Source organism: Hemicordylus capensis, chromosome 2 (assembly GCF_027244095.1).
Source record: "Hemicordylus capensis ecotype Gifberg chromosome 2, rHemCap1.1.pri, whole genome shotgun sequence".
NCBI lineage: Eukaryota > Metazoa > Chordata > Lepidosauria > Squamata > Cordylidae > Hemicordylus > Hemicordylus capensis.
The window spans coordinates 217,277,910-217,305,095 of record NC_069658.1 but is presented as its reverse complement, the minus strand read 5'-3'; the positions used below and the strand labels follow the sequence as shown (position 1 = coordinate 217,305,095).

Below are 27,186 nucleotides of genomic sequence, written 5' to 3'. Positions count from 1 at the left end.
GTTTCGACATCACAGTCCCTGCGTTGTCAGTAGGGGTGTGCACGGAACCGGTCTGGCACTGGGGTGGGGGGTTCTATTCAAAACAGGGGGGGGCTCTACTCACCCCTTCCAGTAAAATCCCGTATTTCTTGAAGATATAGGGCGGCAGGGTGCCGCCCGCTTCAATCTCCTCTGGCGCGGGCTCCTCGGCTCGTATCCATCGGGGCGGCAGGATCGCTCCCAGTCCCTGCCGCCCCCTCCAAGTTAAGTCCCCCTCGGCTGGCGGCCGCCCCCTGAAGCTCCACAGAGGCCCCCCGCCGCCCCCTTCTTTCCAGAACTACCCCCATTACCAGAGGACGGCAGGAGAACTCCCTGCCGTCCCCTTCCCCCTTGCCGGCTGGGCTGCAAATGGCTTCTAGGAAGCCTTTCGCGCGCTGTGCGCGAAAGGCTTCCTAGAAGCCATTTGCAGCCCAGCCGGCAAGGCAAGCGGACGGCAGGGAGCTCTCCCGCCGCCCGCTCGCTAAAGTAAGCACCTTAGCGAGCGGGCGGCGGGAGAGCTCCCTGCCGTCCACTCGCCTTGCCGGCTGGGCTGCAAATGGCTTCTAGGAAGCCTTTCGCGCACGTGCGCGAAAGGCTTCCTAGAAGCCATTTGCAGCCCAGCCGGCAAGGGGGAAGGGGACGGCAGGGAGTTCTCCTGCCGTCCTCTGGTAATGGGGGTAGTTCTGGAAAGAAGGGGGCGGCGGGGGGCCTCTGTGGAGCTTCAGGGGGCGGCCGCCAGCCGAGGGGGACTTAACTTGGAGGGGGCGGCAGGGTCTGGGAGCGATCCTGCCGCCCCGATGGATACGAGCCGAGGAGCCCGCACCAGAGGAGATTGAAGCGGGCGGCACCCTGCCGCCCGATATCTTCAAGAAATACGGGATTTTACTGGAAGGGGTGAGTAGAGCCCCCCCTGTTTTGAATAGAACCCCCCACCCGAACCAAAACCACCCCGTGCCCGGACCGGTCTGGAGGCCTTTAGAATGGCCTCCGAACCGGTCCGTGCACATGACTAGTTGTCAGCAAGGTGCCATTCACATTTCCAATGCCTTCTTTCAGGTTTTATCTTTGCATTACAGTGCTACAACGTTGGAAAAAGAAAAAAAAGCTGTATTTTCCTGTTGGAGGTTTGTGCAAGCTAGAAAAAACTACTCCCTCTGCTGGTGGCTTCACGCAACACCCTTTATTTACGGTTTCAAAACAATCCTGCCAAGTCAAAGGAAACCACCTCTGTTGTAGCGTGTGATCTGGGAAGTGCCCAGGTTTCTAGCCTAAATCTGCTTCCTTGCCATTTCAAAACATTGATTCTAGTCCAACCCTCAGGAGAAACAGAGGACAAGTCCACTCCTTCTTCTATAGGACATATGTGGGCATGGCTATCGTATATCTCCTTAATCCTCTGTTCTCCAGTCTAAAGCTACCTAGTCCTTTCACCATTCCCTATGTAGGTTTAATAGAATTGTAGAAGGGACTGTAGAGATCCTGCAGTCCAACCCTGTGCTCAGAGCAGGGAGCTGCTACAGCATCCTTGTCAGCTGACCATCCATTATGCCCAGAATCATAGATTTTTCAGAGCAGGAAGGGACCTTGGAGGTCTTGTAGTCCAACCTCCTGCTCAGTACAGCCATCGGCTGCAGCATCCCTGACAGGTGGCCATCCAGCCTCTGTTTGAAAACCTCCAGCAAAGGAGAGCCCGCCACTGCCTGAGAAGCATCTTTTTCTCCCCTTCCCCCTTTATAGTTTTTGCATAACATCCAGCCTGATGAAGAGTGCTGTTGATCTTGGCTGCTTGCAACTCTTTTGCGGTATAAAAATATTTGTCGTAGTAGTAGTAGTACTAGTTTATTCCTAGCGCAGGTTTTGGTTGCATCTCTCTGCCTCCGAACTGTAGGCAACATGTATTCATTAGCCCCAACGGAGCAGCTCTCGTTCAGCTTAATTGTGATGAATAAAACTTTAAAGAGCTGAGAACGTACATAAGACGGATCTGGCCTCCTGGAGCATAAACCATACACTTCTGGCTCTGCGCCATGCATCCCCATCAGGCCTGGAGTGCTCTAGAGCACTTAGGAGGCGAACTTTGAACAGTGACTCAACCACTGTTGATCATGCTGGAAACAAGCCCCTGTCAGTCAGCTGTCCAGTCTCTCAAACGCTCCAGGACATGTTAATAGTGTAGCAAGAAGGGTCAATGTTTGGTCGCTGATAATTCCTCCATTTTTCCAAAAGAAAAAGGCTGCAGTTTGTTGGATCTGATGGTCAATACGCATCCCTTTCAGGCCAGGAGCTGCTACTTCTTTTCCAATGTGGTGTCCAATTTGAAAGCAGCGCCACGCATTACTGTCGCTGCGACACCAGTGTCCCCCTGCTATGCAAGGTTTCTTCGAACATGCAGCATTTTGTGCAGTGGAAAAAATAACAATTGTGCAGGGGACACAATGGGGGTCTGTGGAGTTTTAGGAGGACGTAGTTTGTTTCTTTAAAATAAATAGACGAGAAAAAGAAACAGATTAAAAGAGAAAAAGTAAAGATTAATAGTTTCCTTTTCATCTTCAAAATATTATTTCTTCTTCCTTCCTGCTCTTCGCCCCTCTTTCTCTCTTTCCCTTTTTCCCTTCCTTCTCTGCACTTCCTTCCTCCTCTTCACCTCTCTCTCCTTCTTTCCTCCTCTTCACCTTTTTCCTTTTCCTTCCTCCTCTTCACTTGTTTCTCTCCTTTCCTTTCCTCCTCTTACCTTTCTCCCTTCTTCCCTTCTTCCTTAGGAACATGGGAAACTGTCGTATGCTGATTCAGACCATAGGTCCATCTAGCTCAATATTGTCTACAGAGACTGGCAGCGGCTTCTTCAAGGTTGCAGGCAGGAATCTCTCTCAACCCTATCTTGGAGATGCTGCCAGGGAGGGAACTTGGGAACTTCTGCTCTTCTCAGAGCGGCTCCATCCCCTAAGGGGAATATCTTGCAGTGCAAACACTTCTAGTCTCCCTTTCATATGCAACCAGGGTGGACCCTGCTTAGCTTGGGGGACAAGTCATGCTTGCTACCACAAGATCAGATCTCCTTCCTTCCTTCCTTCCTTCCTTCTCACCCCTTTCTCTCCCTCCCCTCCCTCCCTTCTTTGTTGTTTTTCTTCTTTCCCTGTTTATCTTCCATCCATTCTCATTTCCCCTCCTATCTCTCTTCCTTCTTCCTTTTCATTAGAAAATTCTTGTGTGAGGGAATGCTCCTGTAGGGGGATGTTCTAATCCACATTCAGCCATGAAACACACTGGGAGACTCTGGGCCAGTCGCATCTCTCTCAGCCTAACCTACCTCACAGGGTTGTTGTGAGGATAAACATAACGATGAACACCGCTCTGAGTTCCTTGGAGGAAGAGCGGGCTATACCTGCAAAAAAATAAAAATAAAAAAATAGGTGTTGTTAACAGTAATAATAAATAATAATAGTGTTATCTTCGGTGTTATGATGCCCTCAGTATGCATGCTTGCTTTGTACATGGGTAAGGCATCGGTGGACCAGGGGGGCGTTCTTGGTGGGGAAAATCAGGCTGTGCAGGAAGCCAAGCTTACCCCGCCCTCTGTGTTTTCTCTCTGAATGGCCCTCTTATCCTGTCTCTGAATCTTCTTCTCCTTCCCAAACAGGGATAACTTGTACCGCATAAGCCTGGAACCTGTCTCGACCAGTGAGATGCGATACCATCAGGTAAGTGCAAAATCCCAAAGCCTTCCCTGCCCAAAGGGCAGTCGCCATCTGCCAGGGAGCAGGATCTGGGGGCAGCCCTTCCATGAGGCAAGGGGAGGCCATGCGGCCTCAGGCAGCTGATTATTGGTGGGGAGGCAACAAGGTGGCAAGATGTATGACGAATATGGATACAACAACTATTTATATACTACTTTTCAACACAAGTCCTCAAAGCGGTTTACATTGATATGAATGAATGAATGAAATGGCTCCCTGTCCCTGAAGGGCTCACAATCTAAAAAAGAAACATAAGATAGACACCATAAGGACAGCCCTGCTGGATCAGGCCCAAGGAAGCCCATCTAGTCCAGCATCCTGTTTCACACAGTGGCCCACCAGATGCCACTGGAAGCCACAGGCAGGAGTTGAGGGCATGCCCTCTCTCCTGCTGTTACTCCCCAGCAACTGGTACTCAGAGGCATCCTGCCTTTGGGGCTGGAGGTGGCCTTTAGCCCAGCAACAGCCACTGTTGGAGGGATGTTGTGCTGGGGATGGATAGCTGCTAAATAAAGAGCATCACCACTTTTAAAAGGTGCTTCTTTGCTCAGTTAGCCCTCCTGTAAAGATAAAATGTGCCAATGAGTCGGTGTCGACCCCTGGCGACCACAGAGCCCTGTGGTTGTCTTTGGTAGAATACAGGAGGGGTTTACCATTGCCTCCTCCCATGCAGAGTGAGATGATGCCTTTCAGCACCTTCCTATATTGCTGCTGCCCGATATGGATGTTTCCCATAGTCTGGTAGACATACCAGCGAGGATTCGAACGTGTACTGTACCCCACTTTAAAAAGTTGGGAAAGAGGACAAGGAAGGTGAATGCAGGGGGAGGGGGTATTTGGTGCCCTGTCTCAGGTGCACAGAAGTCTTGGGTCACCCCCACTGAATCTCGTCTTGCAGTCATGCAACTAGTGTTGAGCCTGGCTTGCTTTGTAATTTGCTAAACTTGCAACATCCAGCAGGTAGGAAGTGCAATGCAACCTAAACATAGAATGTTAAGGGACCTTGGAGGTCTTTTAGGAACCCTCTAGAAACACAGGAAGCTGCCATATACTGAGTCAGACCATTGGTCCATCTCACTTAGTATTGTCTACACAGACTGGCAGCGGCTTCTCCAAGGTTGCAGGCAGGAAGCTCTCTCAGCCCTATCTTGGAGATGCTGCCAGGGAGGGAACTTGGAACCTTCTGCATGCAAGTAGGCAGGTGCTCTTCCCAGAGTGGCTCCATCCCTTAAGTGGAATGTCTTACAGTTGCTCACACATGTAGACTCCCATTCAAATGCAAACCAGGGGCAGACCCTTTTTGGCCAAGGGGATTCTGCCACCAGACCAGCTCTCCTCTTCTGTTCATGTTTACTCAGAATTAAGTCCCTCTGAGGTCAATGGCTGACATCCTGACTATCTTGCTTGCGCAAGGATGTTGCGCTAGCTTGAGATAGTTGTAGTTTGTTGCTCCCCAGTGGCAGGGGAGCAACAGCAGGAGAGAGGACCTGCCCTCTCCTCTTGCCTGTGGGCTTCTCAAGGGCATCTGGTGGGCCACTGTGTGAAACAGGATGCTGGACTAGATGGGCCTTGGGCCTGATCCAGCAGGGCTGTGCTTATGTTCTTAGGAGCTCCAGACTAGTGTTGGTGCTTGCACAGCAAGACATGCCTCGTATGTCTTGCAGGAAACATTCGCACAAGAGTGCAATCCTGAAAACCACCAGGATGTAACACAATGGTGCAATCTTCTTGAGTTAGTCCCACTGCTGGTGGGATTGTTCGCAGGACTGTAGCCTCAGCTGAGCTACCTTGTCAGCCAAGCTCTGGGTGTGCCAAACCCCACGTCCAGGTGGACTCATACACCAGAGCTGGCAGCTATGCACAGCTTTCTCAAGGAGCTGCCAGGGCCCCATCAGGGTACATCCTCAGACCCTCCCAGAGGGGACTGGGCCCAGATGCCATTCCCTTCACCATCCCCGAGAGACCCTATAGCAGATTCCTGCACTGAGCAGGGGGTTGGACTAGAAGACCTCCAAGGTCCCTTCCAGTGTTCCCTCTAACAGGGATTCCCAGATGTTGTTGACTACAACTCCCAGAATCCCCAAGCAAAAGCCATTATAGCTGAGGATTCTGGGAGTTGTAGTCAACAACATCTGGGGATCCCTGTTGTTGAGGGGACGCTGGTCCCTTCCAGCTCTTAAAATTCTATGATAAACGAGTGTTACATTTGAATGGGTCTCCTTCTCCTCTTTAGTACCAAACCTCTTGAGAGGAGAGGAGGCAGATCCTATTTTTGCAGGGTTGGGTTTGTTTGGTTTTTCTTCCAGTAAGCCATTTGTGGTGGTGGTGGTGTTGCTGCTGCTGCTGCTGCTGCTGCTGCTGCTGCTGTTGCATGGGTTTCCAGGGCTTTGTGACTTCTCCCTTAGGTATAACTCTGTTTTGTGGTTTTTCTCTTCACACAGAAATACACGTGGGAGTCAAATCAACACGATATCGACATCTGCCGAATGAAAGGGAAACACAAGGTAGGGCTGTTGAACGACACCCTTAAAAGCAAGTTGGGGAAGGGAGGTGCAGGAATCAGGTTCCGTTTGGTGACTGGCACCCAGAATTACAAAGTGCTAGTGAAAGGAACAAAATGACCCTCGCACAAGGAGGACCTATAGCTGTGATTTTTTTAAAAGGGGGGCGGATTTGCAAATTGCGCTCTGGCGTTATGCGCAACACAGGTCTGGAATGCAAGCTCCAGAATTGCTCTGTGTGTGTGTGTGTGTGTGTGTGTGTGTGTGTGTGTGTGTGTGTGGTGTCCAAATTCTATAATTGCAGTAACTCGGATTCTCCTCCAAGAAAAACCGATCTCTGTTGCTTGAAATAAATTATGCATATGCAGCAAACTTGCTGGATGTATTAAATGAACATATTTAACAACATTATTTTATGGGCATAATTGGTTCTGCCACTTGTTGAGGAGGGTTATGAACATAGGAACATAGGAAGCTGCCATATACAGAGTCAGACCATAGGTCCATCTAGCTCAGTATTGTCTACACAGACTGGCAGTGGCTTCTTCAAGGTTGCAGGCAGAAATCTCTCTCTTGGAAACGCTGCCAGGGAGGGAACTTGGAACCTTCTGTTCTTCCCAGAGTGGCTGTGGGGAGACATGATAGAGGTCTATACATTTTGATACGATAGACATGATAGAGGTCTATAAAATCATGCATGGTGTGGAGAAAGTTGATAGAGAGGACCCAGCTTAGCTAATGAGACGAGTCATGCTTGCTACCACAAGACCAGCTCTCCTCTCCATGCAGTGGTGGGCTCTCCTCCGCTGGAGGCTTTCAGACAGAGGCAGCCAGCTAACAGGAATGCTGTAGCAGTTTCCTGCACTGAGCATGGGTTGGACTAGAGGACCTCCAGAGACCCCTCCAGCTCTAACATTCTATGATTCTGTGACAGTGTTGCTGCTGTTGAAAATGGCAGTCACATGGTTAAGTCTCCCATGGCCCTCCATAGCACCTAGGGCAATTTATCCATGCCTTGTCACCATCAAATTCACTAAGGCTATTCACACGACTGGGCAGGCGGGCGTGAAGCCGAGAAGGCACGGTTCAACTCACCTTCCCCCCAGATGATGGAGGACATGCTGCATGGACCCTGCTGCTCATGGACATGCTGCTCATGCTCCCAAATCTGTGCTGCTCCATGAAGTGTGGATCTCTGGAGGCTGAGACAATGCATCCTGGCCTCCAGATATCCCACAATGCACCACGCCATGAACACGGTGCATTGGGAGATATCCCCATGAGACGGGCACTCTAGGTACCTGTCTCTGTGTATGCTCGGGCTGTGTACAGCCCAAACATACACAAAACTTTGTACCTGGGTTAAAGGGTGTGCTTGATCCATTTAACCCAGGTAAAAGCCCAGTTTTTCCCCCCCAGGCTTGTGGGGGAAGCAGCACCAGGATCGGGCTCAATCCCAGTGCTGCACATGAGTAGCCCTACCCAGGTAGGGCTTCCTTAACCTGGGTAGGGCTGCTGGTGTGCACAGACTTACTGATTCCCCACCAGCAGCTGCCAATGAGAAGAACTTACAAAGATGCCTTCTACTGAGTCAGACCCTTGGTCCATCTAATGCAGTATTTTCAGCACTGACTGGCAGTAGCTATCTGGGGTTTTACATGGGTTCCAGATTACCGGGTACAATGGTGGTAAAATGCTTCGGCTTGGCAGGATCAAATCAAAAACGATCCCCAGAATCTGCAATGGGAAAGTTTCCCTACAATGGGAAAATACAGCTACTGTTTTTGCAACGGACATACAATGTGATAGCACTAAATCCAAAGCGATTAAATCCGAAACAAGGCATCCAAAATGGGAACGGCACCCTGCTGACAGTGTAGGGACTGCGGTGTCACAACACGGGAGGTACAGAAGCACACTTAGCAGATACGTTGTGACACTGTTGTAGGGGTTAATCTGGAACGCAGCCTGGAGATGCTGCCAGCGGTTGATCGTGGAGCTTTCTGTGTGCAAAGCAGGGATTCTCCCACTGAGCTATAGCTCCATACCCAGATGATGTAGAGCAGGGGGTCCCACCTTGGGTCCCCAGACGTTGCTGTACTACAACTCCCATCATCCCCAACTACAATGGCCAGAGGCTGCTCGCCTTGATCCTACCTGCAAGAGTTCAAGCAGAGGTGCTTGAGCACCTTCCTTATGAGGCAAGGCTACAACGCCTGGGGCTATTTAGTTTAGAAAAAAGGCAACTGCAGGGAGACATGATAGAGGTCTATAAAATCATGCATGGGGTGGAGAAAGTGGATAGAGAGAGATTTTCCTCCCTCTCACAGAACACTAGAACAAGGGGTCATCCTATGAAATTGATTGGCAGGAAATCTAGGACCAACAAACAGAAGTACTTTTTCACACAACGTATAATCAACTTGTGGAATTCTCTGCCACAAGATGTGGTGACAGCCAACAACCTGGATGGCTTTAAGGGGGGTTTGGATAACTTCATGGAGGAGAGGTCTATCAACGGCTACTAGTCGGAGGGCTATAGGCCAGCCTCAAAGGCAGGATGCCTCTGAGTAGCAGTTGCAGGGGAGTAACAGCAGGAGGGAGGGCATGCCCTTTACTCCTGCCTGTAGGCTTCCAGCAGCATCTGGAGGGCCACTGTGCAAAACAGGATGCTGGACTAGATGGGCCTTCTTGGGCCTGATCCAGCAGGGCTGTTCTTATGTTCTTAGTTGCTCGCTTTTTTGAGAGTCCTTTCTTGACACTCTAGTGCAGGATATGTATGCAGAGATGACTCCTGGATCATGGGAACCTCCGGAGACTTGACATCTCTCTCTCAGTTGTGCAGACTGCGCCAGGTCCGTGCACCATCACAACCATGTTCCCCGAGGGAAGTGTGCTCCCGACAAGAGCGAATGATAGGCTTTCTCACAGCTAAGGGGTAAAACTTGAGGGGCGTCCTTGGGGTGGGGATGGGGGAGATGCCTTTTGCTCCAGGGGGCTTTGGCTCTGGAACAAAAGGCAGTTTCCTCTCCCGTCCCTCCACCCCGCCCCCACCCCAGCCTATCTCAAATTGCCAGCCAATGAAATCCAGATCATCTCGGCCATAGTCCTATCCTGGGTTCTGTGTTTGGATCACACTAGAATGACAGAATGTGGGGAACTGAACTTATAGGGCAGACTCATCATTTCCTGGGTCAAACATTGGTGGTGGAGGGAGGGAGGGAGGGAGGGGGCAGAATGAAAGGGAGTTTCAGATAGCCCAAACTGTTCTCCTGAAGATCCCTCCTTCCATGCCATCTTGACACTATTTTGCTCCTATTTGCTATCCCTCTGTGCAGCTGTTTTGATGCCATTAAAAAAATATATATACTTTTTGTTGATTAGCTCATTCAGCCAAACAGGGATCACATAACCCTATTTGCCCCCCCCCCAGATGATTCGGTGCAATTTTATTTTATGTTATTTCTTTTTAGGTTTATTTCTGGTTGGTTAGCTCATCCAGCCAATCAGGAATCAGGTAGCCTCATGGTGATATCATAGCACCATATAGCCAATCAGGAAGCCAAGTCAAAGCAATCGTCAAGAAGCCAAATCTGAATGTGGCCAATGTTTCTTGCCCTTGCTCTCAGTGGGAGAAATGTCTCCCCCTGTTTTGCAGCCATGGGCACCCCAATTTATCACAGGGGGTGAAATTTCCGTTGAATGCTCCACACACCCAAATGTAGAAGGATAAAAGAGTTTGCAAGTAAATCCAATTGGCCCCCACTTCTGCATTCCTCAGCTGCAAAGTGTGTGCATGCACCCTGCCCCAACAGCAACCTGGAGTCTCTTGAGATCCTGGGAGGGGTTTCTGCTTCAGTCTCGAGTCCTCTCCCCCCCCCCCCCCGAAGCTCAGAGATTCCACCATGCACACAGCCCAGGGAGACATTAATAGAATCTGGAAATTGGATTTCTCACCGATTATGAGATGTGTCTGTTCCGATCAACAGACCGGAAATAATTAATTACAAAACCAATTATACAAGGCTCCTAATAAATCACATTCGATATAAAACGCTTACAAGGAACTGAAAGGAGGAAAAAGCACGAGACAGTGTGGGTGACTCCCAGTGGGGCTCTGGATTGGACCACCCGGAGAAGTTCCCTGGGAGACAGAAGAGTTTGGGGATTGGTTGGTGGGGTGGGAGACAGAGAAGAGTTTAATTTGCAAAATTGAGCAATGCCAGAAACGGAGGTTGTCAGGAGGATCTTCTCCTAATCCCAGGTGTGTTGGGCCAGCTGTAGTTATTCAGCTGTGGACAAAAAGCACTCTGCACATGCTTGGATCCTCTTTCTTCACCGTAGTTTCCCTCCAAACTCAGCTAATCTCATATGTCTTCAGATGAGAGTTAAACTTTTCTGAATTAAAATTGGAGATCCGCTCCACTCATCCGCCCAAATGGTTCACTTTTAGAGCATCAAAGGCTCACTGGCAGGTATCCTGACTAAATTTACTAGAGGAAGTCCTATTGAAATTTAGCCATCTTTTCATGTTACTCCTGAGTAGTACTAGTGAATAATTTAGTCGGGATGTCGGGTTGGAAGAAGCCCAGAGCAGAACTGGCTCTCTCAGTGTGGATTAATTATTTTGAAATTTCTAAAATACAAATAATAATAACATTCATATGCTGCTTTTCAACAACGATAAGAAAACAGTTCTCACTCTTTTAGAATGTGAGTCCTTTGGAGACAGGGAGCCATCTTATTTATTTATTATTTCTCTATGTAAACCACTTTGGAAACTTTTGTTTAAAAGCGGTGTATAAATATTTGCTGTTGTTTATACAGCAAAATTAATACAATCATGCTTCCTTGTCCCCAAAGGGCTCACAATCTAAAACCGACACAAGGGAGATACCAGCAGCAGCCACTGGAAGGGTGCTATGGTGGCTTGAATAGGGACAGTTTGTTTATTTTATTTATTTATTTATTCGATTTTTTTCTAAGCCCTTCCGAGCTGGTTGTTGTTCTCCCCCTGCTAAATAGATGGGAGCCCCCACTTTGAAAGGTTTCCCAGTTAGCAGGGAGGATTCACAAGTGGTGTGTCCATCTAGAGGGCCTGAAAAGGGGCACACTGGGAATCCAAACGGTCCGGTTCGGGTTGCCTTGAGGCCGGTGGGGGGAGGGGGAACCTCCGCAGACACACACACACCGCCTCAAGGAACTACCTCAAAGGGAGTAAAGGTACCAAAAAAAAGGTCCATGAACCCCCCCGGACCGGACCAGACCAGACCGGGGGGGTTTGAGGGGGTGCTGGACTGAACTGGCCTGGTCCGGTTCGGGTCCGGTCCAGACACTATCCAACCCAGGCCAGCTGGTTCCGTGCACATCCCTAGAGAGCGACTGTCCCTCTTCAGCCCAGCATAATGTCCCTGAGAGGCACTCTTTCTTACCCCCGGACCTTGGGGCCCCGGTCCATGGCCGCCAAGGTCTGTGGGGGGCACCTCTCGCAACCCCGTGCCCGCCCTGCCGCACCGAACCGCCGCTTTTCTGTAATTCTAGCCGCCATGTGTGCCGCAGGGGGTGGGAGTGAGCCGAGCAGGCTTCCACCCCCCACCCCCACGTGGCAGCAGCGGTGGGTGGAGTGGTCGCTGGGCCTGTCCGTCTGACCTAGCAGCCCTTGAAAACTGCGAGGCGCTCCAGCGCACCAGCACCGTTTGCATGGAACATGGCTTGCAACAATCTGTTCAAACGGCGCCGGTGCGCTGGAGCGCCTCGCAGTTTTCAAGGGCCACTGGGCCGGAAAGACAGGCCCGGTGGCCACTCTGCCTTCCGCCGCCGCCACCACGGGGGGTGAGGCCTACTCGGCTCACCACCCAGCCGCACACATGGCAGCTAAATTGACAGAAAAGTGGCCGTTCGGCACGGCGGGACCTCATGGGACATGGTGGCAGGAGGCCTCACCGGGGGGGGGCTGGCGTCGGTGAGAGAACCTCATGACGGGAGTGGTCCAGGAGGTGACAAAATCACCTTGGTGAGCCCCTGCCTCTGCGTCCCTCCCTGTGACTCTTGCTGGGGTCTCCCTTGGGATTATTTTTAGATTGTGAGTGCCTTGCAGACACGGAATCGTCTTCAGGCTATCTTGTATTTGGGGATCACCCATCAGCAGCGGTGGCACAGCGGGGAAGCAGCTTGCCTCCGGAGCAAAGGGCTGTGAGTTCGAATCCCCACCGGTGTGCTTCTCAGACTGTGCCTAGTAAATATATATATTTGTAGTCACCTATATTGGGCAGCAGCGATATAGGAAGGTGCTGGAGGTGGATGCTCACTTCAGTGACAACAGCAGAGGCATCGTCTCAGACTGTGCGGGGGGAAGGCAATGGTAAACCACACCTGTATTCTACCATGAAAACCACATGGCTCTGTGGTCGCCAGGAGTTGACACTGACTTTACAGTCTTTCCTTTCCTGCTAACTGGGGTGATTTCAAGTGGGAGCTCTCTCAAGTGGGGGCTTTTCTCTTCCATTTAGCCGGGGGAGAGCAACTGTCCATATCAGCCCAGTACAGCGTGCTTCCTAGTGGCTGTTAATGTCTCCCTTCTGTTTCTTTTTTATTATTATTGTAAGCTCCTTGGGGCAGGGAACCATCTTTTGGGAATTGTCCTTGCTAAATGGGCAAAGGGGCAGCTTTTCAAAGGCAGCCTCTCTTCCATTTAGCAGAGGGAGAGCAACTGTCCCTCTCCAGCCCAGCATAACATCCCTCACAGTGGCTGTTGCTGGTGTCTCTCTAACTTGTGTATCTTAGATTGTGCGCTGCTTTGAGACAGGAGCCCTCTTTTCCTTTCCTTTCCTTTTGTTTTGCTGCATACACCTATTTGAGGACTCTCTCTTTTTGGGGTGAAAATCGGCATGTAAATATTCTTCACGCCTCACCATCGCTCTGGGGTTCTCTGAAACGAGGCTCCAAACGGAGAGAAACGATGGCTTAAGAAGATGGAAAGCCGCTGCAGGGAATGTTAAAGAAATAAATAAAAAAGCACCCAGCCCCGGTGCCTCAAAGAGTTGCTTTTTTCCTCTCAGGCCTGCTCCGATACCATGGAAACCGAGAGGAGGAAACAGTGCCTGGATGGGAGAGCAAAGAGAGGATGGAGACGTACAATAAAAGCACAAAGCCCTGCGCTAGAGAAGGCGTAGGGGGAGGAAAGATGCAGGGGGTGGGAGCGTTTGGATGGAGGGCCTTGATCCACAAGGCTGGGTAGGTGGTATGCACGCAGAGGAGTCACAGTTTTCAGGGGGTTCTTTACTTGTGTGTTGGGGTGGTAGCGGGAGGAAGGTAGAGGTTTTCTTGGTTCTCTTGCTGAACATAGGAACAGAGGAAGCTGCCATATACTGAGTCAGACCCTTGGTCCATTTAGCTCAGTATTGTCTTCACAGACTGGCAGCGGCTTCTCAAAGGTTGCAGGCAGGAATCTCTCTCAGCCCTATCTTGGCGATGCTGCCAGGGAGGGAACTTGGAACCTTCTGCTCTTCCCAGAGTGGCTCCATCCCCAAAGCGGAATATCTTACAGTGCTCACACATCAAGTCTCCCATTCATCTGCAACGAGGGTGGACCCTGCTTAGCAAAGGGGACAAGTCATGCTTGCTACCACAAGACCAGCTCTCCTCTCCGAACAGAGGAAGCTGCCATATACTGAGTCAGACCATTGGTCCATCTAACTCAGCATTGTCTACCCAGGCTGGCAGTGGCTTCTCTAAGGTTGCACATGGGAGTCTCTCTCAGCCCTATCTTGGAGAAGATGCCAGGGAGGGAACTTGGAACCTAGATGCTCTTCCCAGAGCAGCCCCATCCCCTGAGGGGAATATCTTCCAGTGCTCACACTTCTAGTCTCCCTTTCATATGCAACCAGGGCTGACCCTGCTTAGCTAAGGAGACAAGTCATGCTTGCTATCACAAGACCAGCTCTCTTCCCTGAAACATTGCAGCGTTCAACCCTGCATGAAGGCGAATGTGGGTTCTGGACAGGACTGGGAGCTGGGAGGGGAGCAAGGTATTATGATGCCTTTAGTGAGGTGTCAGATGCTGCCAGGGCCAGATGATGACATGCTGAGACTCTATGCTATCTCAAGCTTAAAAGGCCCCATAGAACGACAAGGAATACTACCATTTTCACAAAAAGGACAGTGAAAATAGAAATACCATCATCCCTCACCAACCGCGAGGGTTCTGCTCCGGCAAAACCTCGCTGTTGGCAAATTTGCGGCTGGCGAGCAGTTGAAATCAATGAGAAACAGGGGGTTAGGGTGACTGCGGTGCTGACTACACAAAATTGGCCCGTAATCACCCGGAATCCCATAAAATCACCACGAATAAGCAAGAGGAGTGAGCAAATCGAACCTCTGGAAAAGTTTGAACCCCCCCCCAAAAAAAACACTCAAAGTCACTTTAAATCATGGGGAGTTGACAGGATCAGCAAGAGGAATGAGCAGATTGAACCTTTGAACCCCCCCAAACTGCGGAACCCCCCCCCCAAAAAAATCACTAAAAAATCTCACCAATACTCGGGTCGCGGTTGGTGAGACCAGTCACAATTTCCCATTCCCGGATACTCAGAAAACCACATTTGGGGAAACCGTGGTTGGTGAGGGATGCCTGTAATAATAAATGAGGCTTTGATTTTACTTGGTAACAAAAAACTAACAGTCCAACAAAAAATAGTTCTCTTGCATCAAGGCTATTTACACTAGATAAAGGTAAGATGTGCCATCAAGTCAATTTCGACTCCTGGCACCCACAGAGCCCTGTGGTTTTCTTTGGTAGAATACAGGAGGGGTTGACCATTGCCTCCTCCCTCACAGGATGAGATGATGCCTTTCAGGATCTTCCTATATCGCTGCTGCCCGATATAGGTACCAGTGGGAATTCAAACTGGCAATCTTCTGCTTGTTATTCAAGCATTTCCCCACTGAGCCACTTAAGGTGACTTGACAGACCTTTAAATTATTGGTTTGTTTATTTTTACATCTATCTCCCGTTCTTCCTCCAAGGAGCCCAGGCGCACATGGTTATGTTTATCATCACAACAACCCTGTGAAGTAGGATAGGCTGAGAGCTAGGTGGCTGACCCAGAGTAACCCAGTGCGCTCCATGACTGAATGGAGATTTGAACTCAGGTCTTCCTGGTCCTAGTCCAATGAGAACACATGATGGTGAATTTGAAATGTAGTCTTTTTAAAGCTATGATTCAGAGGCCCCTCATTATGTGAGGCTCTGAGCCAGGGGTAGGCAACCTTGGCTCTGCAGCTGTTCTTGAACTACAGCTCCCATCATGCCCAGCCACAGTGTGAAATGATGGGAGTTGGACCTACCTCCGCACTAAGCTGTAGCTTATGTAGTTTGTGCCAAAATCTGGCACTTGGGTCGGCCTCAGTGTTCCCTGTAACAGGGGATCCCAGATGTTGTTGACTATAACTCCCATCATCCCCACCCAAAGGTCACTGCAGCTGGGGATGATGGGAGTTGTAGTCCTTACAAGCTTTGCAAATGCAATAGGGTGGGGGGGAGGGGAAAGGGCAGGTTCTCAGCAGCCTCCTCTCCTCTCCTCTCTTCTCTCCTCCTGCAGGCTTTGCTAGAAGTGTGAGGAGAGGAGAGCTGGTCTTGTGGTAGCAAGCCTGACTTGCCCCCTTAGCTAAGCAGGGTCCACCCTGGTTGCATATGAATGGGAGACTTGAAGTGTGAGCACTGGAAGATATTCCCCTCAGGGGATGAAGCCACTCTGGGAAGAGCAGAAGGTTCCAAGTTCCCTCCCTGGCAGCATCTCCATGATAGGGCTGAGAGAGACTCCTGCCTGCAACCTTGGAGAAGCTGCTGCCAGTCTGTGTAGACAATACTGAGCTAGATGGACCAAGGGTCTGACTCAGTATATGACAGCTTCCTATGTTCCTATTTTCCTATGAGAGGCACGCCTTACAAAGCTTGCCAGGGTCGGATCCATCCCAAAGAGCTGCACTGAGGGTAGCAGTGGAGGACATCTCGTCACCTTGCTGGCAGCACCCAGTAATCCGCTGCTTGAAGTGACCGCCTCACCTCACCCCATGAAAGCTGGGGATTATGGGAGTTGTATTCCCAACATCATCTGGAGCCTCGGGTTGGGAAACCCCTGGTGTTTTGGGATAAAAAAAGCAAGCTGTGGATGCCAAATCCTGAAGAGTAATATTTAATGATCACATTTGACTGGTGGAGAGGAGGTTCATTGAAAGGAAACTGGACCCAGTTTAGGAGGTGAGCTGGAGAAAGAGCCCAGGACTTAACCAGCGGTAGGACTTGCTAGGCCGTAAATATGGCCATATGGGAGAAGAGCTAATCTTGTGGTAGCAAGCATGAATTGTCCCCTTTGCTAAGCAGGGTCTGCCCTGATTTGCATTTAAGTGGGAGACTACATGCGTGAGCACTGTAAGATATTCCCTTTAAGGGATGGGCCTGCTCTCTTACATGCAGAAGGTTCCAAGTTCCCTCCCTGGCAGCATCTCCAAGACAGGGCTGAGAGAGACTCCTGCCTGCAACCTTGGAGAAGCCGCTGCCAGTCTGGGTAAAAAACAATGAGCTAGATGGACCAGGGGTCTGACTCAGTAGAAAACAGCTTCCTATGTTCCTATGAATCCTGGGAAGTCATTTCATTCCTCAGGATCCGTCCAAGAGCTGGAAAAATCAGAGTGAACACTCTGAGCGTGTGCAGAGTGCCTTTTGCTTTGCAGCCCTGACTCCTTTGCTTCTCCTCCCTAGGCAGAATGCCGGAATTTCATCAAAGTGCTGCTCCTTCGGAACGACAACATGCTCTTTGTGTGCGGCACCAACGCTTTCAACCCTGTCTGTGCCAACTACAGCGTGAGTAGCCAAGCCCAGAGTTCCCAAGGCCTGACCTGAGCCAGCTTAGTGAGTAACTACCCAGGATTGACCTGACGGAGCAGGAGATCCCAACCTGACGCTCCCCAACTGTTCTCACACTACAGATCCCATCATCCCCTGTTGTCAGACTACAACAACAACAAACAACAACAGATAGTTTACATAGAGAAGTAAATAAATAAAATGGCTCTCTTTCCCCCAAAGGGCTCACAGTCTAAAAAGAAACATAAGAGAGACACCAGCAACAGTCCCTGAAGGGATGCTGTGCTGGGGGTGGATAGGGCAGCTTCCATCACCCCCCAATGCAATTTATTGGTGCAGGGGATGATGGGAGTTGTAGTCTAACATGGGGGAGTTTCAGGTGCATCACCCCTGCGATAGAGGGTTAGCATTTGTGATGATTTGTGATTAGGGATGTGCCGAAATGTGATTTGGGCATCCGAATCATGGGAACATCCCTTTAAAAAGAAGGGCTTACACATGTCAGCAATCTGGCCACCCAGAAGGGTATTCCAGGAAGATAGTCCACAATACAAACTGGGCTGCAGAAAAGAAACACGGTTCGGAATAGTTCTCTACATCAGGCTCGGGCTGAAAGCTATCAACACAAGGGTTGACAAATGTCTTCCAGCAGCTAACAGAAAGCTGCTGACGTGCTTTATAGTCCAAGCTGATAACTTTCAGCTGGCAGGGATTCAAGGCTGATCAGCCCTCTGCAAGAGGCGTTTACTCCTGATAGTTTCCAGCTGTGCTCTTTGCCTTGTGACACACCTTTGCTGAGGAGTCAGTGGGGGTTGCCCGCACAGCTCATCCTAGTCTGTCCGTCGCTGTCTCTGCTGCCCCAGACTGCTGTGCCTGCTCTGAAACACCAGCCGGACCCTCCTCAGCCGTCTCTTGGGAACTTACAGCTGGGCTCTGCCCCTCAGGCACCCCTGCATCGGCTGAAAGGCTGTCAGCTTCCCCTTCCTCCTCGCTATCTGAGACCGATGGCGTGACAACACAGCCCTTTTAAGCGGAGGAGAGCAGGTCCATACCTGCTCCTCTTCCGATGGCCACTATTGCCATAATCTCACCAATCCTGGGCCATCTCCCAGCTGCCCCCACACGACACCTCTGTGCATGTGCGCTGGCCATATGAATGCAGGCATCGCCCAGGGTCAGCTGGGAGACACCCCACCGGCATGCAGGTGCAGCTGGGGGGAGTGCTAGGATCGTTTGTTTGTTTGTTTGTTTGTTTGTTTGTGGTATTATGGATTATGGCGTTGGTGGCCATCGGAGGAGCAGGTATGGATCTGCTCTCCTCCACTTTAAAGGGGCTATGTAAGCCCTCATTTTTAAAGGGATGTGCCCACGATTCGGACACCTGAATCGTGTTTCGGCACATTCCTATTTGTGATGTGGTGATTGGGCCTGCTTCTGACACCTTTATATTTATTTTATTTCCTCCAAGTTGCCCAGAGCAGTATACTACATACTTCAGTTTCTCCTCACAACAGCCCTCTGAAGTAGGTTAGGCTGAGAGATAAGTGACTGGCCCAGAGTCACCCAGCAAGTATAAGGGCTGAATGGGGATTTGAACTCGGGTCTCCCCGGTCCTAGTCCAGCACTCTAACCACTACACCACGTTTTATACTTGTAGGTTCAGGTATCAACAGGGTAGTGCTGATGTGGCAGCACCTTATATGGGCTGATTCTGTTGCCCAGATGGCTGCAACTGGTATACAGCTCTCTCAAGCCCATTTACAACCCTTGGTCTATTCTGGAGACAAAGCAAGGTCCTGTATGTGCTCACCAGATTGACCCTCATCTCCCTGCTAGCTTCCATTTCTCAGGCCTCCCGCAGTGCCTACCAGCCCTTTCTCCACCTCTCTGGCATCCCAGAATTCTGCTTCCAGGTCGGAGCAGAATTGCCTATCTTGGGTGAGCTTGAACAAGTTGAACATGAGCCAGCAGTGTGATGCCGCTGCTAAAAATGCAAATGCAGTCTTGGGCGTCATTAACAGAAGATTAGCATACAAGGCAGATTCTGCCCGGAGGCAGTGATGAATTCAGTGCAGGTTCATGGCCAAACCAGACAATCCATTAAATCACATTTTAGTACATGTGAAAAGGACCTAGGGGTCTTAATGGACAGAAAGTTGAACACGAGCCAATAGTGTGATGCAGCTGCTAAAAGAGCCAATGCAGTCTTAGGCTGCATTAACAGGAGCATTGCGTCCAGATTGTGAGTAGTATCAGTTCCCCTCTATTCTGCGCTGAGCAGACATTCCTTGGAATCCTGTGTCCAGTTCCGAGCCCTGCCATTTAAGAAGGACGTTGAGTAATTGAAAAGGGTCCAGAGGAGGGCAACCAAGATGCAGAGGGGATCAGGAAACCAAGCCCTACGGGTCACAGGGTGAAGGACCCTAAACTGGATACGTTTAGCCTGGAGAAGAGAGGGCTAAAGGGAAATAGGAGATCATGTTTAACCTTTTCCCAGTGGCCTCTGCTGCAATGTATGCCTTGAAAACTGTTGCTATACCAACTGCCTTCTCCCATCAGATGGATGCTCTGAAGCCCATTGGGGATAACATCAGCGGCATGGCCCGGTGCCCCTACGATCCCAAACATGCCAACGTTGCCCTCTTCACAGGTCAGTACTCCCTGGAGAGCAATGATGATGATGATGATGATGATGATGATGAACTTTATTTGTTAGCTGTCCCCATAACAAATTGTTCTCTGGGCAGCTCACAACACAGCATTAAAACATAAAATAAAAACACATAACACATGAAATCATAACTCATCAGAAATGGGGGCGGGGGGAGAAAGTACAAAATACAGTACAAAGCCATTTAAAAACTCTTTTAAAATCAGTTTTGAAATAAAAATTTAAAAGTCAAAATTGAAAATTGAAAAGGCCTGGGTGAACCAAAAGGTCTTTACCTGGCGTCTAAACGAACCAAGTGGTGATGGAGCCAGGCGAACCTCAATGGGGGAGGCTGCTCCATAAATTGGGTGGAAAGATGGGAGTTGTAACTCAACAATAGCTGGAGGAGCAAGTTTTGCCCACTCCTGCTTTAGAATATGGGCTCACACAAACCACCGCCCCCACCCAAGGAGGAAAGTTGCTTCCTGGTGTTTGATTGCACAGAGCTGGCTCCATAAGACCAGTCGGTTTTCAGGGGCAGCATGGCACACACCATGAGCCGAGCCACCATTGAGCGAACGGGTTCAAAGAACCCGGGCCACCAATGGAAAGGGCCACGAAACACCTGTTGCACAGAGCCCCTGGTGGCGCAGTGGTAAAAACTGTCGCCCTGTAACCAGAAGGTTACAAGTTCGATCCTGACCAGGGGCTCAAGGCTGACTCAGCCTTCCATCCTTCCGAGGTCGGTAAAATGAGTACCCAGAATGTTGGGGGCAATATGCTAAATCATTGTAAACCGCTTAGAGCACTCCGGCTATAGAGCGGTATATAAATGTAAGTGCTATTGCTATTGCTATTGCTATGACATCACACGCAAAGGGAGCATGGCCAGATTGCCAGAGGGCCCACCCCAGCCCTCCCGATCTCATTTCCAGCTAGTATTTGCTGGCTGGATCGTTTCTTTCCTTTCCTCTCCTTACTGGAGGGAGAGGGAGGGAAATAAATGCAGCCAGCAGCAGGACCGGTGCTACCATTAGGCCAACTAGGCAGCCGCCTAGGGCACAGACCTCAGAGGGGCACAGAGTGTAGAGTGTCAATGTATTTGCCTAGGGCACAAAATAGTCTGGCACCGGCCCTGATTCTCACTTTTAAAAAATGCTGTGCAAATTGAAGGCCCTTGTGCTTCCTGAGCTAGATCCAATGGCCTGAAATTACAAGGAAGCTGATGGAGGTTAGAAGTTAGGAGAACTTTCCTGGCTGTAAGAGCTGTTGGGTCCATGAGACAACCTGCCTCATGTGATCTCCCTTGCTGGAGGTTTCCGAACAAAGGCTGGCTGAATGGTCACCTGCCGGTGATGCTGCAGCAGATTCCTGCACTGAACAGGGGGTTAGACTAGAGGACCTCCAAGGTCCCTTCCAACTCTAATATTCTAGTATTCTACAGGGGAATTCCCTGCAGTTACTAATTTGCAGAAGTGTGGGCCAGCCTTACCATGGAGAAAGATCCGCCAGATAGTGAACTATGGGCCAGTTTCAGGGGCTCTATAGTGGCCTATGCAGTACCCCCCCCCCCCCCCGCCAAAAATGGATTTGGAGCTTTGCTAGAACAAAATAGAAAGGGAAGTAGGGAGGGGTACCATTGTGTCGTCTGCTTCAGGCAGCAAAATATCCTAAGCTGACACTGTTCTTGAGCTACAAGGTGTGTGTCTGTGAGTACCAGGAAAGTAGGGTTGCCAACTCCAACTGAAGCTGTTCTTAGATATTGATTCTCCCCGCTACCCCGCCCCGACAAGATTTTAAAGCATACCAAACCATTTACATCTCCAAAGTTGCTTTCAAGATTCCGGGAGACTCCATGCCGATCCTGGAGGGCCAGCAACCCTATGCCATACCCTTCTTCCTTTGTGTTGGTTGCTAGGTGTGCAAATAGGGCTGAGAGGACGATGGAGATTGGGGCAGTGGCTGGGATTCAGTGGTCCCTGTCAGAGGGATTCCCAGATATTGTTGACTACAACTCCCAGCATTCCCAGCTGCAATGGCCTTTGCCTGGGGATTATGGGACTTGTAGTCAACAACATCTGGGAATCCCACTTACAGGGAATATTGCTGGGATTGTCACCACCCTTGGGACTCCAGGTCAGTCCTGTTGGGCTGGCAACCCTGGGTGAAGGTCACAACTTCTCTCCTAATATTTTTGATTTTCAAATCTATTCTTCTTGTTGCCTGCCCAGGTATGCCAGCTTATCTTTCTTTCTTGCCCTCTTTGTACATGTCTCTTAATTTTCATCCCTCTCTCCATCTCGTCTTTCTCTCTTCGCTGTCCCCTTTATCTTTCTACCTCTCCATCCTTTTTTCTCCATTCTTCCTCGTTTCCTACTGGTTTCGCCCCTTTTGCATCCTCCTCCACCTGTGGACCACTGTAGCTGCACCTGACGTTATTCTCCCACCACCCCACCCTGAACACATGTCTCACTCATTCTTCTCCTCTTTCCCCGAAACAGGAGGCATGCTCTTCACAGCCACGGTGACAGATTTCCTGGCCATTGACGCGGTGATCTACCGCAGTCTGGGAGACAGCCCCACCCTGCGAACGGTCAAGCATGACTCCAAGTGGTTCAAAGGTGGGTTCCTCACCAGGCATTAATCCACGTCCCCACCTTAGAGCACCCTGGACTGGGCTAACAAGGGCTGTCCAGAAAGAAAAAGTCAGTCTTTAAAAAAAGAAAAAACCCCAAAACCTCTGGCCTTTTTTTTTCTCCCCTTCCTCCTGCTGTCCCCATGCAGAACCCTATTTCGTCCATGCTGTGGAGTGGAAGGACCACGTTTACTTTTTTTTCCGGGAGATTGCAATGGAGTTTAACTACTTGGAGAAGGTAAGCCCACCAGCTATAAGCACAGAGTCCTTTCTGAGTACAGGGCTATGGAAAGAAGACTCATAATGTGATGGCGGGACACCCAACTCATGAATACGCTAACACAGGCTCCAAATCTCCATATTTACGAGGTAGAATTCCTGTTTCGGGGAGGGACTCTAGTAAATAGAAAGTGCAAAATACAAATATACAAAATACAAAGTGCTGGTCCTTTAAAGCCCTGAACAGCTTGGGTCCAAGATATCTTAGAGAGCGCCTTCTTTTACATGATCCCCACCGCACGTTAAGGTCATCTGAGGAAGTCCGTCTCCAGTAACCACCGGTTCGTTTGGTGGTGACTCAGAGATGGGCCTTCTCTGCAGCTGCTCCCGGGCTGTGGAATGCACTCCCAACACAAATCCACAATCTTAATTCCTTACTGATCTTCAAGAGAGCCCTTAAAACCCATCTGTTTGGCCTGGCCTTACAGGGTTTTTAATTAGTTTTAATTGTTTTAATACTAACCTAGTTTTCAGGGTTGCAGTTGTTCTGATAGTTTGTTTTTTTTAAGATGTTTTTAAATTGGTGTTCATATTTATATTTCTGTTTTAATTGTTATTGGTTTTAATGGTTTCTGTTTTTAATTGTAAACCGCCCGGAGTCATTTCAGAAGGGCGGTATAAAAAATGAATGAATGAATGAATGAATGAATGAATGAATGAATAAATAAATAAATCACTGTCCCTAGTTTGGCCTCTTGGGGATGCCTGGGGCAATGTTTTCCACGTTCTTCAGGATTCAGCTCCAGGTTTTCTAGAAATTAAATATCCCAGCTGGGTAGATAGGAACATAGGCAGCTGCCATATACTGAGTTAGACCATTGGTCCAGCTAGCTCAGTATTGTCTACACAGACTGGCAGTGGCTTCTCCAAGGTTGCAGGCAGGCAGGAATCTCTCTCAGCCCTATCTTGGAGATTCTGCCAGGGAGGGAACTTGAAATCTAGATGCTCGTCCCAGAGCACCTCCATCCCCTAAGGAGAATATCCTACAGTGCTCACACATGTAGTCTCCCATTCATTTGCAACCAGGCCAGACCCTGCTTAGCTAAGGGGACAAGTCATGCTTGCTAGGACAGGACCAGCTCTCCTCTTGCATTGTGTGTCTATTGCGCCTGCCCCTAAATGGGTGCACAGTGCATAGCACTAAGACACTATGCACTGCATAGCCTCTAGCCAGTGGAATCCAGCCTTCAGCAGAGTGTCATAGTAAATGCGGCATAGTAGGGCAGTCAGCCTTGGGTGAGAATTGGTTGCTACAAGGGTATCCCTGTTTCCATCTGCGAAATGGTGGAGGGTCTGGGCTTGGAGTCTGGGGTCTGGAGTCAGAACTGTGTGCTCCACTTCCTAGGATGTTGGCCATTCCCCCAACAGTTCCCAACATGCACCACGTCCCCAGTAGGGGTGTGCAAACCGGCTCGACATCAAGCCAGTTTGATGTTGAACCGGTTCGGTTCAACGGTTCTGACTCGAACCAAACCACGCCCTGTTCGGTCTGACCCCGGACTGAACACCCCCTGAATGTTTGAGGTTCCCGGACCTTTTTAATGTTTTTTTTTTTAAATGAAAAATTACCTTATCCCCCTTGGGGGAATTCCTGGAGACGGCAGGGGGGTCCACGGAGGTCCGGATTTGAACCGAACCGGGCCAGCTGGTCCGATGCACTTCCCTACCCCCAGGTTGCTTGCCACACCTCTGTGAAATATCTGCCACCACTCAGATCTGTTGTGGCAGGACCTGAGACCAAGGATCACCTTCTTCCCCCTCTTATTTGTGTAATAGCGTGGGGTATCTCTTCTGGTGACATAGGAGAGGGAATAAAACATTCATATTCCTTGATAATTCTAAAACAACAAGCTATGTTGTTTTACTACTACTGCTGCTGCTGTTTTTTTATATACCACTCTTCAACCAAAGTTCTCTAAACGGTTTGCATAGAAAAATAAACAATACATAAATCAGATGGTCCCGTCCCCAAAGGCCTCACAATCTAAAAAGAAACATAAGGTTGACACCAGAAACAGCCACTGGAGAGATGCTGTGCTGGGGTTGGATAGGGCAAATTGCTCTCTTCCTGCTAAATATAAGAGAATCGCCACGTTAAAAGGTGCCTCTTTGCTCAGTTAGCAGGGGTTTGAGCAGCACCACTTCTTCAAGTGTGATGGTTATAAGGTTTCGGTGTAAAGAAGCGTAATGGTTTCAGGGTGTTGTTAAAAACTCTTGATTTACACCTTACAGAGATATTGCTATCTCTCCGCTAATAGACAGTTGTTGTGGTTCTTCCCTTATTTTCTTTCTCCACCTTGGGGTTGGGGTGCCTGGCTTGAATATTTTGTTTCTGACCTGCCTCCTTTCTGAGGCCTATTAGGTCTTTACACAGGCAAGGACCTTCTTACAGAAAGCAACTTTACCCCCTGCCTCTACTTAAGCCTCGATTCTCTCTTCCGAGAGTCTTTCCTGATCAGTACACCTTTTTTCCTCCAGGCCTCCACTCACCCTCTGTCCCCTCTTAACCATCTGACCAACTGTCCTCCAACTGAATCTCTGTTTTTTCCCTCTCTCACCAACTGCCTTCTCTCCTGCATTCTAAGCAAGGTTTCTCTATCCTTCCTGGACTCTTTCCAGATTAGACCCTGCAGCGGGGTCATGGCGTATCTCCAAAGTGTGCTTCCGCACTTCCTGTGTTGTGACACTGCAGTCCCTGCGCTGACAGCAGGATGCCGTTCACATTTCCTATGCCTTGTTTTGGATTTAATTGCTGCGATTTATTGCTATAACATTATATGTCCAGCGTAAAAAGGTTGCTGTATTTTCCGGTTGTTAGTTTTCATGAGACTGCTCCCCCTGCTGGACGCTTTGCTATTTATGTTTTGAATGCGATTCGCCCGAACCGAAGCATTTTGCCGCTGTTGAGTGGGTAACTGGAAAGCACCCTGCAGGGGTCTCCCTGCTGCTGCGATCTATCAGTCAGCCTCCTGCAGACTTACAATAACAGTTTACACATCTCTATAAGCATAGGTTTTAAAATACATACTTAAAGCACAATAAATAAATTCAACAGACCATACTAAGAAGTGCAAACCGTCTCAGCCTCCTGTACACAGCTCTCAAGTTGCTTAGCCACATCCCCTGCACCTTCACCGACATGTTTCTATTTTCATCAGTGAAATGTGAGAGGGTATACATTGAAACACATTCATTGACAATGGACTCATTAAGAAGTTGTCTGCTGGGTGTCGAAAGTAAATCTAGTTTTTATTTATTTGTTTTTTTGTTGTTAAATTTATATACCACCTTCCATTAAAACAATCCCAAGGCGGTTTACAGCAAAATTTTAAAACAAGATTGTAAAAAAAAGACACAATTAAAATATTAAGCTAAAAATATAAAACAAATTTGATTAAAAATTTAAAACAAAAGCATAAAAGCAATACAGAGTACAAAGAGCAGCAGCAGAGACAATCAAATAAAAGCCTGGGGTGGGGGGGAAGCCAAGATTTTACACTATTTCTAAAAGCTATGATGGAGACCGAGGAGCAGATAGCCACCGGGAGAGCATTCCAGGGTCTTGGGGCAGCAGCAGAGAAGGCCCTGTCCCGCGTGCACGACAATCGAGCCTCCCTCATTGTCAGCACCCTGAGCAGAGCCCCCACAGATGACCTCGTCAAGCAGGCAGCAACCCTTGGGAGCAGGCGGTCCCTCAGGTATCCTGGTCCCAAACCATTAAGGGCTTTAAAGGTCAAAAACAGCCCCTTGAATTGGACCCGGAAACAAACTGGTAGCCAGTGCAACTCTTTCAGAATGCGTGTGATGTGCTCCCACCGGGCAGCTCCAGATAAAACCCTAGCTGCCGCATTTTGCACTAGCTGCAGTTTCCGGATATTCTTCAAGGGCAGCCCCACGTAGAGCGCGTTACAGTAATCCAGCCATGACGTGACTAAGGCATGGGTAACTGTGGCCAGATCTGCCTTCTCGAGAAGGTTGTCTGCTAGATGTCCAAAGTAAGAACATTATGCCTGTTCTTAGTTGCACTGGCTGCCGATATGTTTCCAAGCCAAGTACAAAGTGCTGGTTATTATCTTTAAAGCCCTGAATGGCTTCAGTCCCTGGGAGAGCGCCTTTCTCTACAAGATCCCCACTGCTCATTGAGATCATCAGGAGGGATCCATCTTTGGGTGACACTGGTTCATCTGGTGGCGACCTGGGATCAGGCCTTCTCAATTGTCACCCCTAGATTGTGGAATGTGCTGCCTGTGGATATAAGAGCATTATCTTCCTTGGAGTTGTTCAGGAGAACCTTAAAGTACTATATTTTTTAGCCAGGCTTTCAGAGATATCTGATTTTGATTTTAATCTGTTTTGGTTTTTTAAAAATGTATTTTAATTGTCTTATTATGTGTTTTAAAAAATCATTTTAATGTAAACCACCCTGAGCCACTTTAGGAAGGGCGGTATATCAATCAATCAATCAACCAATCAATCAATCAAATAAATAAAAATAAAATAAAATA

At 49.2% G+C, this 27,186-nt stretch overlaps 1 protein-coding gene and 1 long non-coding RNA gene across 7 annotated transcripts in view; one reads left to right on the top strand and one right to left on the bottom strand.

Moving 5' to 3' along the window:
- The window catches only part of SEMA6B (semaphorin 6B), a 261,480-nt gene that overhangs the window by 203,473 nt on the left and 30,821 nt on the right, over window positions 1–27,186 (top strand). For all 5 annotated transcript variants that reach the window (XM_053294577.1, XM_053294579.1, XM_053294576.1 and 2 more), the window contains 6 exons: window positions 3,656–3,716; window positions 6,194–6,256; window positions 17,013–17,114; window positions 19,677–19,767; window positions 22,269–22,388; window positions 22,552–22,640. In XM_053294577.1, the coding sequence (XP_053150552.1) occupies window positions 3,656–3,716; window positions 6,194–6,256; window positions 17,013–17,114; window positions 19,677–19,767; window positions 22,269–22,388; window positions 22,552–22,640 (526 nt within the window). The remainder of the gene's footprint in view (window positions 1–3,655; window positions 3,717–6,193; window positions 6,257–17,012; window positions 17,115–19,676; window positions 19,768–22,268; window positions 22,389–22,551; window positions 22,641–27,186) is intronic.
- On the bottom strand, window positions 1,185–25,247 carry LOC128344456 (uncharacterized). Of its 2 annotated transcripts, none has more exons than XR_008315860.1 (6): window positions 25,172–25,247; window positions 24,251–24,472; window positions 14,786–14,882; window positions 5,957–6,231; window positions 3,326–3,400; window positions 1,185–2,492 (listed from the first exon to the last, which is right to left on the bottom strand). It is a non-coding gene; the product is annotated as an uncharacterized LOC128344456 (long non-coding RNA). The 2 variants fall into 2 exon arrangements; XR_008315861.1 differs by having other exon boundaries at window positions 5,994–6,231.